Consider the following 14,370-nt stretch of genomic DNA (forward strand, 5'->3'; position numbering starts at 1 on the left):
CGAAAACGTAGCTATGTCATCTTTAACCGCACAAAGAGCACTATTTTACACATGTGTTAAACAGGTATTCGTCACATAAATTCCAGTTTTTGCCTTCAGATGGCGATTGTTTCTTTAAGTAAAAGGCTCGACCAATGCTTGGCCCTATTTATGATGTGACAATTGTTCGGAAGGAAATTTCGGAGTTAGGATTAAATTGTTCGTTAATTACTGGGTTCGTTCATTTTGACTCGTACGAAATTAGTCAGATGGGTAAATTGTTCGCAGTTGTATTTATAGACTTCTGATTTGCTGATAGGTACCTGTTGTGGTGGTGTCTTAAAATAAACAATGAATTCGATTAAATAGCTTTTACAGATTTCTTGGCCACCCATGGTTTTACGTAGAGTTTTTTTATTTGTTTCATTCACTTTTTATTTTCAATAATAGATATTTATCTTTGCATTACACAAATTCATGTTATTCTAATGTGGTAAACGATAAACGTTACTTGTAAAATCATTTCCCTTCATATAAAAAAAGAAATACAAAATAGTAAGCCACAGAATGAATATTGTTAAAAACGTCGAGGAAGGTTGTTCACTTTGTATGCAATTAGTAAAAATAGATGCGTAGTGCGTACGTGTGGGTAGCCTGTCAAGTATGGCTACATAATGAAGTAAATTAACTAAACATAGCTGAAGCAACGATACATATTTAATATTATTTACTAATATCAAACTTGTGAAAGATTTAAAAATGTGCTTTGTACTAAATGTACAATAGAGTGTGTGTATGTGAAGTCAAATCAGCCATGTTGGGGGAGTACATCAAATTGCCGATGACCGGCGACTGACGAAAACACTCTATTCTCTTCCAACGAGTTCTTCTGTTCGTTAATGTGTAGGTGAATAGAATTCTCAATTAAACACTCACTTAGACTTGATTTGTTCAAAATTATTTTACTAAATACAAGTTATAGCAAAAATTTAAAACGGATGAAAGTGATCGAAAATCTCATGTTCTGAAGATTTGTTTTAATATTTATGTGATGGCAGATAAAACCAGGTGAGTTGGCAGGTCTGCCTGGTGGTATAAGACAAGACCTTAAAATGCTGAGTCAGCATAATGGTTAACAGTCGTTGATGCTTCATAAACGAGTGACTGAAAGTGAACGGTGTGATATACTTTTTACTCATTTCATACTAGTCTATCGAATGGTATTGAGAATTCCTGGAATTTGCAAATTTTTTGGTTTTCATAGCTATTGATGACTTCATCGTGAATAAAAACGTAAATTTCTGCTTGTGTACACTTATTGTTTGAGGCCACTCTGATTATTTGCTTTTGCATTATTCTCTAACTCTGTGAAAGAACTCATTATTTGTGAGAGGTGTGCAGCGAAATTTATGTTTTTGAGCGCATTGGTCCACCGTCCACGGCCTAAAAGTGCCTTCCGGAGCCACAAATCTCATGACCAGAAAGGTGAAGTTTTTGCATAAATAGGATAAGTGCAACAACCTTCAATTCTGAGTTCGGCATTTGAGTAAATTTTAATATTGAAGGCTTCATCACTTTTATACAACATTACGAGTGAGCATAAAGTTTGTTTTGTGTAATTTCTATCTGCAAAATTTATCACTAGCCTTACTTTAAGCTATAATCAAAATCAAGTCATTCGGATTAAAATCAAGTCATTCGGACAAAATCAAGTGTCTGGATTATTGAATCGATTCTTGTTCCTTACGCTCAGGTCGACATTGTTTGTATGAATGCCATTTTTTGCCATGCACTTTAACACAAGCGACAGTGTGGTTCTTGTTATTCATAATGTTCATAAGAACATTGAACAAAGACTCGCAATTACTGATAGCTGAAGTAAGTTTACTGTTGCGGAAAATAGCTTGTTATTATTCATATATTTGACTTGTTATTATTCATTATACAAATCGCATTTCGGAAGATGTTTATTTTTATTCCGATTTAACGATGAAGAATATAAATTCAAATAAGTTTCCCGAACGTAAGTGTAAATAAAGTAACGGAAAATAAGTGATCTTTTTACTCCACGTAAAATTTCATATATGAATTACTTGCTGTAGAAATTGCTTGGCAGAGTATGGACGAAATGAAACAGCAAAATTTAAAGACGAAAGCCGAGGTATATTTGAATTCTTAAAGTAATATTTTTTACATGAGATAAAATAACAAAATTTCTAGAGAATAAAACTATGACCATGTTACTTATATTTTTGTAATAACATTTATGATGCCGTGATTGAAAAGAATGTTAAGAAGAAGCTGCTTCGACAATTTCAAGACAGCTTTGAGTCGAGTATGGATGATTTATTTCAAGATTTCTTGAGAGAGAATGTTGGGTCTGTTGGCCAAACAACTAGAAATGGAGGCATCGTAGATCAATCTACAAGGAAGTAAGTTGGTTCTCTATTTAGAAATGTATTTTCAAAATAACTTGTTTGTGGACAGACATGAAACATGAATTTATGACGGGAAATTTCAAATTTCTCCACGGAGCGTTTAAATGAACATTTGAAATGTACCGCAGATTTTAACATTTGTGATTTGTTAACGGGAAATTATTGTTAAATAATAAGTGTTGTCGTCACACCACAAGATTTAAAAAAGGGAGTTTTGAGTCTTTTAAATTGTACAATCTATTGTTTTTTTATTTATTAATATTTAAATTTTAGATTTTCACTACATTTGTCAAAGCTTTTCACACATTCAACTCTTATACATTCATGTTTGACAGAGTTGTGTATAAAAGGTCCACTTTAAAATGTGGACCTTTTATTTAACTATTGTTTTGAAATATTTTTGTGTGGCTCATTTTTCAATTTTTAAATTGCTATTGATTAAGTTTTATGAATATTGCTGGAGTGCAAACCAAGGATTGTATCAACAATCTATTTTAAAGATTGATCTAGCATAATCATGCTATAATGCATACAAATCTATGAAAGTTTTTGCTGTCATAATAAATGCTTGCTAGTATACTTATAAATATAAATGTCTAATTTTATTGGTATTTAGGATCATTAAATTATTAAAATTATTGTGAATGTTTTACATCATTTAAAAATGTCATATGTAATACAAATACTCCAATATAAGCTCTTTTGGAGTAATGTACTTCTTAAAATGAAAATCATGGTTTTCAGATAGCTGTGTGATTGGAAAAGTTAGCTTGTGAAGTGACTCCTCATCTTTTTTTTTGGCTTGTTCTTTTTCGAGGTTACAATTGCCAATCATCTGCCTTGATCTTTTCTCTATAATATATCGACTCCTGTCTCAAACTGCCTCTTTTTGTGTATTTGTATGTATACCTCCTGTTTTGTATTTCTCTGTAGCCTATAGCCTCTAGGGTCATGCAGTGCTAAGTTCTAAACTTAGCATCCTACGAAAATACCTGGATTTGCTGCATGTGGCCATCCTGATTCAGTGTCTAATCCTGATCCGGAGTCTAGTTCTGATCCGGAGTCTGATGATCTCACCTCAGCATCTTGATTTTTGTAACATACCTTTCATTCTGCTTTCACATGTTTTTTCACTTTTCTTTTCACATTTTTTAATGCTCTGGAGTGTTGATCATAAAATAGTAAAATCCTCCACCTTCATCTCTGCTTCCGTAATCTTACTGTACCATTTAGATCCCTTTCAATCATGTGTATTCTGTGTTTTCTGACTTATCTTTGTTTGTCGACTTTCTAAAGCATTCCTTCATCTCTCTAGAGTAACTTAATTTATGCTCTCTATCCTTACTACATAATGTCAATGTCACAGCTGAAGTATCGTAGTCCATTGGACTCCTTTCTAATTTTGTCTGTTAGTCTGCCATTCACCTTGATGCATTCTCCCATGTACTTTGAACTCCTATGTCATACCCCCTTCCCCCCCTCCCCTATAGAAGGGACGTGGGGGAAAGGTGTAACGCGAGCTTGCTTCGTGAAGGCGCTTATGTTGTTCTTGCTTGTTTTTCTATTTTTACCACCCACATATTCACATAGTTTAACCATTTTTAACATTTCCTGGTATAGATGACAAAAATATGTTTTTTGAAGTCTCTTACCGGCTGAATTAACGACGAAAAAGGCGTTTTTATCAATCAACACTCCCGACTTATGTTTAAAAGCAACACAAATATGTTTTGCAAAATACGAGTGGTTTAAACCATCTAAGATTGCGATAAAAAACATAGTTCAAAAAATTAATTTTGATAACATTCACTATAATATTTGGACAAAATATACCCGAAAACTTTGTTATTGTCGCTTGACCAGTCAACATCCTGGAATGGGATTTGTCCCCCTACGCGTACCATTTTTTGCCTTACACGTTGTATTATGATGCCATCTTTAGTATTATTTCTTATCTCAATGATACAGGCACAGCACATCTCACCACTGCCTTTCACAATTGAAATTTATGTCTGTTGTATTCAACTATTGATATTTTAATTTTACGTTTTGGAGATTTTATCATTGTTATGGCATGTTGATTTGTAATTATTACAACTTAATGTGTAATTATTTAATTTACATCAGGTAATGTTATGGCATGTTGATGTGTTATTACAACTTAATGTGTAATTATTTAATTTACATCAGGTAATGTTATGGCATGTTGATGTGTAATTATTACAACTTAATGTGTAATTATTTAATTTACATCAGGTAATGTTATGGCATGTTGATGTGTAATTATTACAACTTAATGTGTAATTATTTAATTTACATCAGGTAATGTTATGGCATGTTGATGTGTAATTATTACAACTTAATGTGTAATTATTTAATTTACATCAGGTAATGTTATGGCATGTTGATGTGTAATTATTACAACTTAATGTGTAATTATTTAATTTACATCAGGTAATGTTATGGCATGTTGATGTGTAATTATTACAACTTAATGTGTAATTATTTATTTTACATCAGGTAATGTTATGGCATGTTGATGTGTAATTATTACAACTTAATGTGTAATTATTTAATTTACATCAGGTAATGTTATGGCATGTTGATGTGTAATTATTACAACTTAATGTGTAATTATTTAATTTACATCAGGTAATGTTATGGCATGTTGATGTGTAATTATTACAACTTAATGTGTAATTATTTAATTTACATCAGGTAATGTTATGGCATGTTGATGTGTAATTATTACAACTTAATGTGTAATTATTTAATTTACATCAGGTAATGTTATGGCATGTTGATGTGTAATTATTACAACTTAATGTGTAATTATTTATTTTACATCAGGTAATGTTATGGCATGTTGATGTGTAATTATTACAACTTAATGTGTAATTATTTAATTTACATCAGGTAATGTTATGGCATGTTGATGTGTAATTATTACAACTTAATGTGTAATTATTTCATTTTACATCAGGTAATGTTATGGCATGTTGATGTGTAATTATTACAACTTAATGTGTAATTATTTCATTTTACATCATGGTAATGTTATGGCATGTTGATGTGTAATTATTACAACTTAATGTGTAATTATTTCATTTTACATCATGGTAGTGTTATGGTATGTTGATGTGTGACTCTCCCTAATGATTATACTTTTTATTGAAATTGAAACTGCTTCATCGGTGAAATTTTATTTTTCTTCATGTTTAAGCTCCATGGAGTCAAGAAAAGTGTTCAAACCACAGCAGTCTGTCCTTACGTATGTTAAATACTACTATTGTTTTTATATCTGACTAAGCGACAAAACTCGTTTCGTGTGTAGTAGAAAAATGAGTATATCATGTTTTTCTTTTATTTTAGTGTTTTGCTGGAAGTTTCCCATATTCGCACAATTTACAACATTTTCGTTGCAATACTTATTGTATTTAGTTTTAACACTCTTGTTTACGACTACATTGATCATGGAAGGTAATTTGAAAATTATTAATACACATTGTTAGCCGTGCAACCTACAGTACCGCTCGCGTGTATCTTAACATACGCGTGCAACCTACAGTACCCCTCGCGTGTATCTTAACATACGCGTGCAACCTACAGTACCGCTCGCGTGTATCTTAACATACGCGTGCAACCTACAGTACCCCTCGCGTGTATCTTAACATACGCGTGCAACCTACAGTACCCTCGCGTGTATCTTAACATACGCGTGCAACCTACAGTACCCTCGCGTGTATCTTAACATACGCGTGCAACCTACAGTACCCTCGCGTGTATCTTAACATACGCGTGCAACCTACAGTACCCTCGCGTGTATCTTAACATACGCGTGCAACCTACAGTACCTCGCGTGTATCTAAACATACGCGTGCAACCTACAGTACCCCTCGCGTGTATCTTAACATACGCGTGCAACCTACAGTACCGCTCGCGTGTATCTTAACATACGCGTGCAACCTACAGTACCCCTCGCGTGTATCTTAACATGCGCGTAGGATACAAATATAATGTGCGTATGATACCCGTATAGAAAACGTTTAATAGAGAAGGGCGTTCAGATCATTTTTTATTGCATTAGTTTAAACAACTGAAAAGAAAACAACTAACTATACGCACATTATATTTGTATCATACGCGTACCATACGCAAAAAAGTGTTAAATACACGTGAGCGGTACTGCAGCTAAACGGTTAATTTACGACAATTCTGCTTGATCACCTGTGTGTTTTGTATTTGCAAGGTTTGTGATAGACATTAGTATTTTGACCTGGGCTTTTGGCAATGTTCCTGTTGTTTTGTTGACGTGGATAGCCATGCAAGTGCAACTCCTTTCGGCGTATCCATTGTTTCAAGCCTGGATATCAACGCGTTCTCCATCATCTAAAGTCGTGGATTTTATTTGGTTGGGAATTCTCATTGCTTATGTGGTTTTCCTCATTTGTTTTCCTATCAATGTGATCTACGCGCATGATTTACCTCCTGTCTCCCGAATTATTATCCTCATGGAACAGGTTTCTATTGAAATTTATAACTTGTGGTAGATGTTTTACCTGAATGATTGGGGTATTCTTTATATTTATATGTTCCTCATGGAACAGGTTTCTATTGAAATTTGTAACTTGTGGTAGATGTCTTACCTGAATGATTGGGGTATTCTTTATATTTATATGTTCCTCATGGAACAGGTTTCTATTGAAATTTGTAACTTTTGGTAGATGTTTTACCTGAATGATTGGGGTATTCTTTATATTTATATGTTCCTCATGGAACAGGTTTCTATTGAAATTTATAACTTGTGGTAGATGTTTTACGTGAATGATTGGGGTATTCTTTATATTCATATGTTCTCTTATTTTAGGTTCGGTTTTATATGAAACTTCACGCATTTGTGAGAGAAGTTGCCCCTAGAGTTCTTGCTTCTTCAAGTAATTTTATCATTTTTACCTTTTACTGTCATCTACTTTCATCTCTCGCATGAAATAGAACAAATGAAATATTCGTATATTCAGTTCTTTATTTTCAACATTGTTAAGGTTTTTCCATTTGAGATAGTACTATACGTAAATTATTTTAAAAACGAATTTACAAATCAAATGAAAGCTTTTGAATTTTGAAATTATAGGTTCGGACAAAAAGAACAGTGATAACGAACAATCAGAAGATGAGGATAATGAGGATGCTTGTAAAGAAGATAGAAACATTCCTGGTTTTAGTCAGTTTCTTTATTTCCTTTTTGCCCCAACTCTTATTTACAGAGATTCATACCCACAGTAAGTGTTTATAATGTTCATACATAATCTCTACACCGAAGTAAAAATTGATAAGTTGTTAGAGAAAGTAGCTACAAAGTAGCTGAACCAAATAAAACACATTGTGTATACTCCAGCTCCATACAAGTTCACTTTCTGTGTGTAAGTCCTTTTCTGTCGTTTGTGTGTTTTAAAGTCGTTATACTTATTTTATATACGCATACCTTACTAGGTATTATTATAAAAGATTTATTTTCTCGATGGTGTATCAAAGCACTTTTTACGCAAGTTCTTTGGAAGCTTTTAAAGCTTTTGTGGATGTTCGAAGCTTTTTCTGTGATAATAACTCACAAACGCTATTTTAGTTATTACGTTTTAGTTATTTTCTATCGAATTTTTTTTTTAACTTTACCAATCATATCAAAGCGAAGAGCCTGTTCATTAGTTTAAAAATTTGCTGCACCTATTAAAACTTGACATTGTATCGTTAACGTTACAACAAGGAGTATAATTTGTGGGTGTTCCTTTTTAAAGGACACCCACACTACAAAAACACTACAAAACGGACACCCACACACCCATGGTTTCTCAAGTCCCTGCCTATATATGCATATATAAAGTGGCCTATTTTGAACGACTGTTTTTTATCAGTATTTTGTATTTAATCTAACTTTTTGAACTTCAATTTTGATAAATATTATCGATTGGTAAACTTTTTCCTCAGGAATATCCATGTATTTGTATAGAACATCAAAGATTCGTTGGCATTATGTTGTGACGAATTTTCTTCAAGTTCTTGGTTGTGTGTTTTATACTTACTACATCTTTGTCCGTTTCTGTGTTCCGGTCTTCAGAGATATGGGAAATAATCCTCCTAATTTGAAGTAAGTTTATATAATGAAATATTTGGTAGATCATTTTATATATGGCATTTTCATTGTCTGTCTTTGACATACAGGTTGTTAGTCTTTTTCCTATTTGAGAAAATTATTTCTAAAATAGTTACAGTAAAACGTGTGCGCTCACGCACACCTATACCTGAGTATATACCTGAGTTTGTCTATAGTTGGTCTATACCTGAGTTTGGTCTATACCTGAGTTGGTCTATACCTGAGTTTGGTCTATACCTTATCGAGTTGGTCTATACCTGAGTTTGCATTAGCCTGTGCAAATCAATTCAATAAATATTAGAGGAAAATGTAAAACATTTGTTTTAATTCTTAAAAAGAATCTGGTGAAGTTATAATCTCATAATCTCATAAATATTTTATAATTTTACATACAATAGGAACATGTTTTATTTCTTTTTACGTATCTCCGTAGAAAGGTTGTTCTTTCTATTTTCAACACCATGTTACCTGGAACCCTTGTTCTTGTTCTTGGATTTTTTTGCATTCTTCATTCCTGGCTCAATGCATTTGCGGAAATGCTCAAGTTTGCTGACAGAATGTTTTACAAGGTAACGTGTATTATTGCAATGTTTACCTACCTAAGACACTAATAATAACAACAAAAGAGAAAAGAAAATTAATTATTTGTAATTTACATATTGAAAACGTGAAACAGCATTTTGACATAAAATGGTGTTTGGAAAAATGCACTAGGCGGAAAATTCCGAGATTAGTTCAACGTAACTTTGTATTTTTAGGACTGGTGGAATTCCACATCGTATGCAAATTATTATCGTACATGGAATGTTGTTGTCCATGATTGGCTGTATGCTTACTGTTTTCGAGATTTTCATTGGGTTAGTGACAGAAGTGTTTTATTACGTAGACTTTACGTATAGAAATGTTTGTGTAGTTTATTTTATTATTTCTGTTTTATAGATGTTCAGAAGAAATAGAAATATTGCAATGATTATAACATTTTTAATCTCAGCTCTCGTTCACGAATACGTCTTGATAATTTCATTCAACTTTTTTTTCCCTGCGTTATTCGTCTCGTTCTTTGGTTTTGGAGGTAAATTTATTAAAAAAATGAAAGTATTATCTGAATTTTTTTCTTTTCCTTCGAATTATTATTTCGCGCGGAACATCGAGATTTAGTTATTGTAGAATACATTCCTGAATACATACACCAAGTTGTTATTCTTTCATTCAAACTTTCAACATATGTTTGTTTATTCTTACCTAGTTCTGTATACAAATTTTTCTATTCCTATTTCCGCGCTACTTATTGTATAAGGTGGCAAGAATACGCCATTCACATAAACTCTTTAGATTGCATATCTTTAGCTTTTTTATGATATAAACGATACACTGCATGGATATAACAAAGACTTCTTGGATATCAAAGACTACAATCTGTTTTCGAGATTTTTGTTGTGTTAAAATGCCTGTGTAGAAAGTGACTAAAGATGAAGCCCGAATTTCTTTTCTTGTTTTGGAAATGAAAACGCAAAAAAATTTATTTCAACAATATAGCTCTTTCTTGTGAACGGCCCATGTCCGAAAGAGATATGTATCAACAAATGACACTATAAAGTTTTATGATGTCTGATTTTTATCTAAACATGATTCCTTTACCTGCATGTGCTAAGGTGGTTTATTCATTAAGAAACGATTATTTTGACATCGTTTTGAACTGCTTTCGTTTTCGTTTCCAGTTTCATTCGTGTTTTTGAAACCAAGAAAAGGCAAAAATGTCTCTCCTGGTTGGAATATATTTATGTGGGTTACATTAATCTTTGGAAGTGGTATGTTAATGGTGTTGTATTCTATTGAATGGTTTGCTGTACAGAATAATCCAAAGTCAAATGTAAGTTGAATAGTTTTTTGTTTCTTTCGTTAACGCAAAGTCCATACAAATCCGTGGTCTTTGAGAAACACAAATTTGTTTTTGAGTTAAGTTTTAGCGTTATAAAATTAGAATCATCTTTACGCAAATTTGTTCAACTTTATATGTTTCTGTACATGTCATTTCAAATTTTAGGATTCGTTGAGGGAGATTCTTGTTCCAAGATCCTGGGCCTTCATATCAAATAGCTCCGTTTTTTGATTTTTTTTCGTTGAACATTTTCAGGTATTGAATTAAACATTACTGGTGCAGTGGTTTGAACTCTTTTATTTCTTGCATGAATAATGTCAGTTTTTCATGTAACACCAATTTCAATAGTTTCTTAATTCTTTATAAGCGTCTGGTTTGGGGAAACCAAGCTTCTATCGTGTAAATAGAGTTATATAAAAAGAATAGAATGACAGAAATACTGACCTAAATGACCTGCTAATTTATTCGACCTAATAACCTGGTAACATTCCACGAAACATGCAAATAACATTTTAGATTAAACATTTAATTTACTTTAATCAGTTACATAACACCATCAAACCTTCGCTTATATTTCGACGTAAAAATACAAAATAACGTAATGTATATTCAACGTAAAAATACAAAATCTTTGGTTTTTCGTTGAAATTGTGTTGGTCGAAAATTTCCTAATTTTTCAATAAAGTGCTAGGGTTTTGAAATCAGCAAACGACATCACAAATAGTATCAACTGTACCGTTTATACCAATAACACTTGACAGAATTTACAATCTCAAAATGAGCAACTCTATGTACAACTTGCAGTGATGAGCAAAGTTATTGTCTTCTAGTTGTAAATTATTGTTATAAGGTACTAATTTGTAACATTGTTTACAATGAATTTTGCCAAATCCATGACAAATGCATTTCAACCACGTCTGTTTTTTACAACTATAGGAATATCTTGAATGTTTTAAACAATGATTGATAAATGTGATTCATCTTGTAAGATTATGTTTATCTTATATGAAAAATACACTTTATAGGATGTCTATGAATGAAGAATTTTAAATGTGCAGTAAAACATAGTCATTTGCACAATGTTCAAGACTTGAATCTTTCACTTCTCATCTTCTTTCTTGTCTAAATAAGAATTAAATCTCAACTTCTTTGTTTGGTGGAAACTGACTTAAAGCGAGAAGCTAAATGTACATATGAGAGCATTAGACTTATACCTCAACATCAGATGGTAAGGCTGATGTTAAAGCACCAAATCTTTCTTTTCTCTTTTTCATCTTCTCCTCTTCAACTGTCTGAAAAATTTTCCAAACATGTTACAAAAGCATTAGAAATCAAACTTTCAAGATCAAAAGAAAATTAATATGTACTTTAGCAACAGCCTTAGAGACAGCTCCAAACCGCTCAGCTCGTTTTGATAATTTTTCCAATTGACTTGATTCCTTTAAAAGAACAATTAAAATTTTGTTTTTTAAGCAATATTTGACAAAGATTGAATTTAGTGAAATTCCATGATTATAGGAAAGAAAGTTATGCATTCATCCATACAAACCCTGACTATTCCTTCAGTTTTGCTACCACTGATGGCAAATCTACATACACATTGATATATTTTGATGTTAATTTCATTGTTTGAAAAAATTTAACTACAGTTGTGACATTATATTATAAATATAAAAGTACTAACCTTTCAGCTCTGGCAAGTTTCTTTTGTTTTTCATTAAGAGGAATAGCAAATCTTTTTTGTCGATCTAGTTTTCTCTAAACAAATAACAAGACAAAGAACAAAGTAAGAAAACCTAATGCTTTAAAGTAACAATCAAATATAGAAGAAATATATTCTACATACTTCACTTTCTGTTTTTAGGGAGGTCAATGGAGTTTTTCTTGGCTGCTCATCAGATTTGATCAGCTCTCTATAACAAATTGAAAGTCTTATGCAGCCTATGTTAAATATGGTATACGTTTATTATGTATACTAGTAGCAAATAACTATTTCTCACAAGCTATCTTCAACATTTGATAAATCATCATCTGGAGGAATGTTTTCACTTGGTACATCAGACTAATAAAAAAATGGAATTTACAATCATTAACTATAGTTTGATGTTGCCATGGGAACCAGTGGCAAATTTAGGGTAAGCCAATTACTGCTTATTCTTAAATACATCTACTTTTCCAAACACCTTAGAGGCAATTCCCTCAGTTAGTAAAATTTTGGAAATTCATAACAAATATTGTTGTTTTAAAGGCATTTTGAATTAAAAATGAGTAGCTATAATATATGACTGATAATGGATCTGCCACTGATGTGAACATATCCAAGATTTAATATTAAATGAAATTTGTCAAATTTTCCACCTTTTCATCAGTTTGCTCATTTTTTGAATCATTTCCACTGTCTTGCTCATCAAAAGTATCTTCAGTCAAGTCATCGTGTTCAAGATCAGTAGTTATGTTTTCAATCTCACTATCAAATACTCCTTCTTCAACCTCGATTTCTTCTCCTTCATCTGCTTCAAATTGAAAAAATAAGGTTATGATTCATAATATTAAATATATATTGAGTTTCCAATCAACTAAAACTGTATGGTGATCATAACAAAGTTCCAGGTGGATTTAGGTAAGTCTATTTATTTTAGCGAGAAAAATCAATGCCAATATTAAAAAAGGCAAAAAATTTGAATGATTGCCCGATGTATATCTAATAAAAATGTGAGAAAATAACTTCTTGTTTACACTCAAAGGGCAGAAACATTGTAGAATGTTATTGATGTATATATATAATATATTAATCCTAACACGATTTTTAATATGCACATGAAAAACATGTGACTTGGATGAGATTTGAACTCGCACCTTTGGGATACTAGTCCGCCGCTCTACCTGTCGAGCTACCAAGCTCACAGGGATTGGAGACGAGTCAAATCTCTTTTAAACTGCGTATGGACATGTTTTTCATGTGCATATTAAAAACCGTGTTAGGATTAATATATTATATATATATTCTCTGATGATGGTTATTGATGTATTGTTTGAAGATTCTGGTACAAACACATAACTAAACACAACAAAAGGATAATTTGATGACATCAAATCAATGTCTGCTAATACCATGTTTTAAAAGATGTTCTTCCAAACGAGAAATTAAGTCACTTTTATTGCCAGTAATACTCAATCCTCTCTCATGCAATTCTTTACGAAGCTCAACAACCTTAAATAGATGAAATTAAGGTATTTATTAAACTATATGATTGGTTACACAGCGTGTATTCCATGTTAATTTCACACAACGTTTTCCTATTTTAAAATACCATTATTATTCAAAAATCACATTGACGCCGATTTAGTCAAGTTGCGATAGTCAATTTTCCCAACATAAAATTCATACACTAACGGATGCATTTTTCATTCGTGACAAAAAGCGTAAAGAGGTCGAACATTAAAGACTCAGACCTCTGAGTGAGTTTCGGAGTTGATGCTAATGCCCAAATCATAAATGGAAAATGGCTATTGAGTTTTAGGCTTGCTTTTCAATCGTATGCAGCCACTGCATGTATGATTCATGAGGGTTTCAAAACAAAGTTAAAAAGAAACGCACAAAAAATTTGCAACCTTTAAATCTTTCAAATCTTTGCTTTTCACGTGTCCGTCGTCCGCCATTATGAAATCTTTACGAAATGAAGGATAATATGATAATATCTTGATATTAGGGGATAGCGATGGGTTCGACGTTAAATTGTATATCATATATATACGAACCTTTCTAACTTTACATTCCAATTTCCAAAATGTTTTCTTTGAAATATTTCTTACTTTGCGTTGCCATTAGTATTTTAAAAACTTGAATAATTTTGGCAAGAGCTTTTATTGTTAATACTGTCGCTAAAAATACTTTAGAGACTCAGACCACATTACACGGTCTATTT

General features: G+C 32.1%; 2 protein-coding genes across 4 annotated transcripts; one reads left to right on the forward strand and one right to left on the reverse strand.

Moving 5' to 3' along the window:
• Positions 1-1,692: 1,692 nt before the first annotated feature.
• On the forward strand, positions 1,693-10,893 carry LOC124439814 (sterol O-acyltransferase 1-like). 2 transcript variants are annotated; one of them, XM_046990069.1, is made up of 14 exons: positions 1,693-1,857; positions 2,082-2,140; positions 2,266-2,411; positions 5,641-5,688; positions 5,790-5,897; positions 6,667-6,937; positions 7,285-7,351; positions 7,549-7,696; positions 8,422-8,559; positions 8,999-9,134; positions 9,324-9,422; positions 9,505-9,637; positions 10,284-10,435; positions 10,610-10,893. In XM_046990069.1, the coding sequence occupies exons 2-14, from the start codon at positions 2,099-2,101 to the stop codon at positions 10,673-10,675; spliced, it is 1,554 nt and encodes a 517-aa protein (XP_046846025.1). In that variant the 5' UTR covers positions 1,693-1,857; positions 2,082-2,098; the 3' UTR covers positions 10,676-10,893. The 2 variants fall into 2 exon arrangements, with proteins under 2 accessions (XP_046846025.1, XP_046846023.1); XM_046990067.1 differs by lacking the exon at positions 1,693-1,857 and adding an exon at positions 1,900-2,002.
• Positions 10,894-11,165: 272 nt separating this feature from the next.
• Positions 11,166-14,222, reverse strand: LOC124439815 (SAP domain-containing ribonucleoprotein-like). Of its 2 annotated transcripts, none has more exons than XM_046990071.1 (11): positions 14,204-14,222; positions 14,057-14,112; positions 13,556-13,655; positions 12,803-12,954; positions 12,445-12,506; positions 12,291-12,357; positions 12,129-12,202; positions 11,994-12,033; positions 11,812-11,883; positions 11,659-11,736; positions 11,166-11,566 (listed from the first exon to the last, which is right to left on the reverse strand). In XM_046990071.1, the coding sequence occupies exons 2-11, from the start codon at positions 14,102-14,104 to the stop codon at positions 11,528-11,530; spliced, it is 732 nt and encodes a 243-aa protein (XP_046846027.1). In that variant the 5' UTR covers positions 14,105-14,112; positions 14,204-14,222; the 3' UTR covers positions 11,166-11,527. The 2 variants fall into 2 exon arrangements, with proteins under 2 accessions (XP_046846027.1, XP_046846026.1); XM_046990070.1 differs by having other exon boundaries at positions 12,803-12,957.
• Positions 14,223-14,370: the final 148 nt, after the last annotated feature.

Source organism: Xenia sp. Carnegie-2017, unplaced genomic scaffold, assembly GCF_021976095.1.
Source record: "Xenia sp. Carnegie-2017 unplaced genomic scaffold, XeniaSp_v1 HiC_scaffold_2, whole genome shotgun sequence".
In the NCBI taxonomy this organism is placed as follows: Eukaryota; Metazoa; Cnidaria; class Anthozoa; order Malacalcyonacea; family Xeniidae; genus Xenia; species Xenia sp. Carnegie-2017.

Coding starts and splice junctions, on each gene's coding strand:
- LOC124439814 (XM_046990067.1), top strand. CDS start 1,969: ATGAAGAATATAAATTCAAATAAGTTTCCCGAAC. Junction 2,412..5,640: donor GTAGATCAATCTACAAGGAA/GTAAGTTGGTTC, acceptor TTCATGTTTAAG/CTCCATGGAGTCAAGAAAAG. Junction 5,898..6,666: donor GACTACATTGATCATGGAAG/GTAATTTGAAAA, acceptor TGTATTTGCAAG/GTTTGTGATAGACATTAGTA.
- LOC124439815 (XM_046990070.1), bottom strand. CDS start 14,104: ATGGCGGACGACGGACACGTGAAAAGCAAAGATTTGAAAGATTTAAAG. Junction 13,656..14,056: donor AAGATTTGAAAGATTTAAAG/GTTGCAAATTTT, acceptor CATCTATTTAAG/GTTGTTGAGCTTCGTAAAGA. Junction 11,567..11,658: donor CCTTACCATCTGATGTTGAG/GTATAAGTCTAA, acceptor ATTCTTATTTAG/ACAAGAAAGAAGATGAGAAG.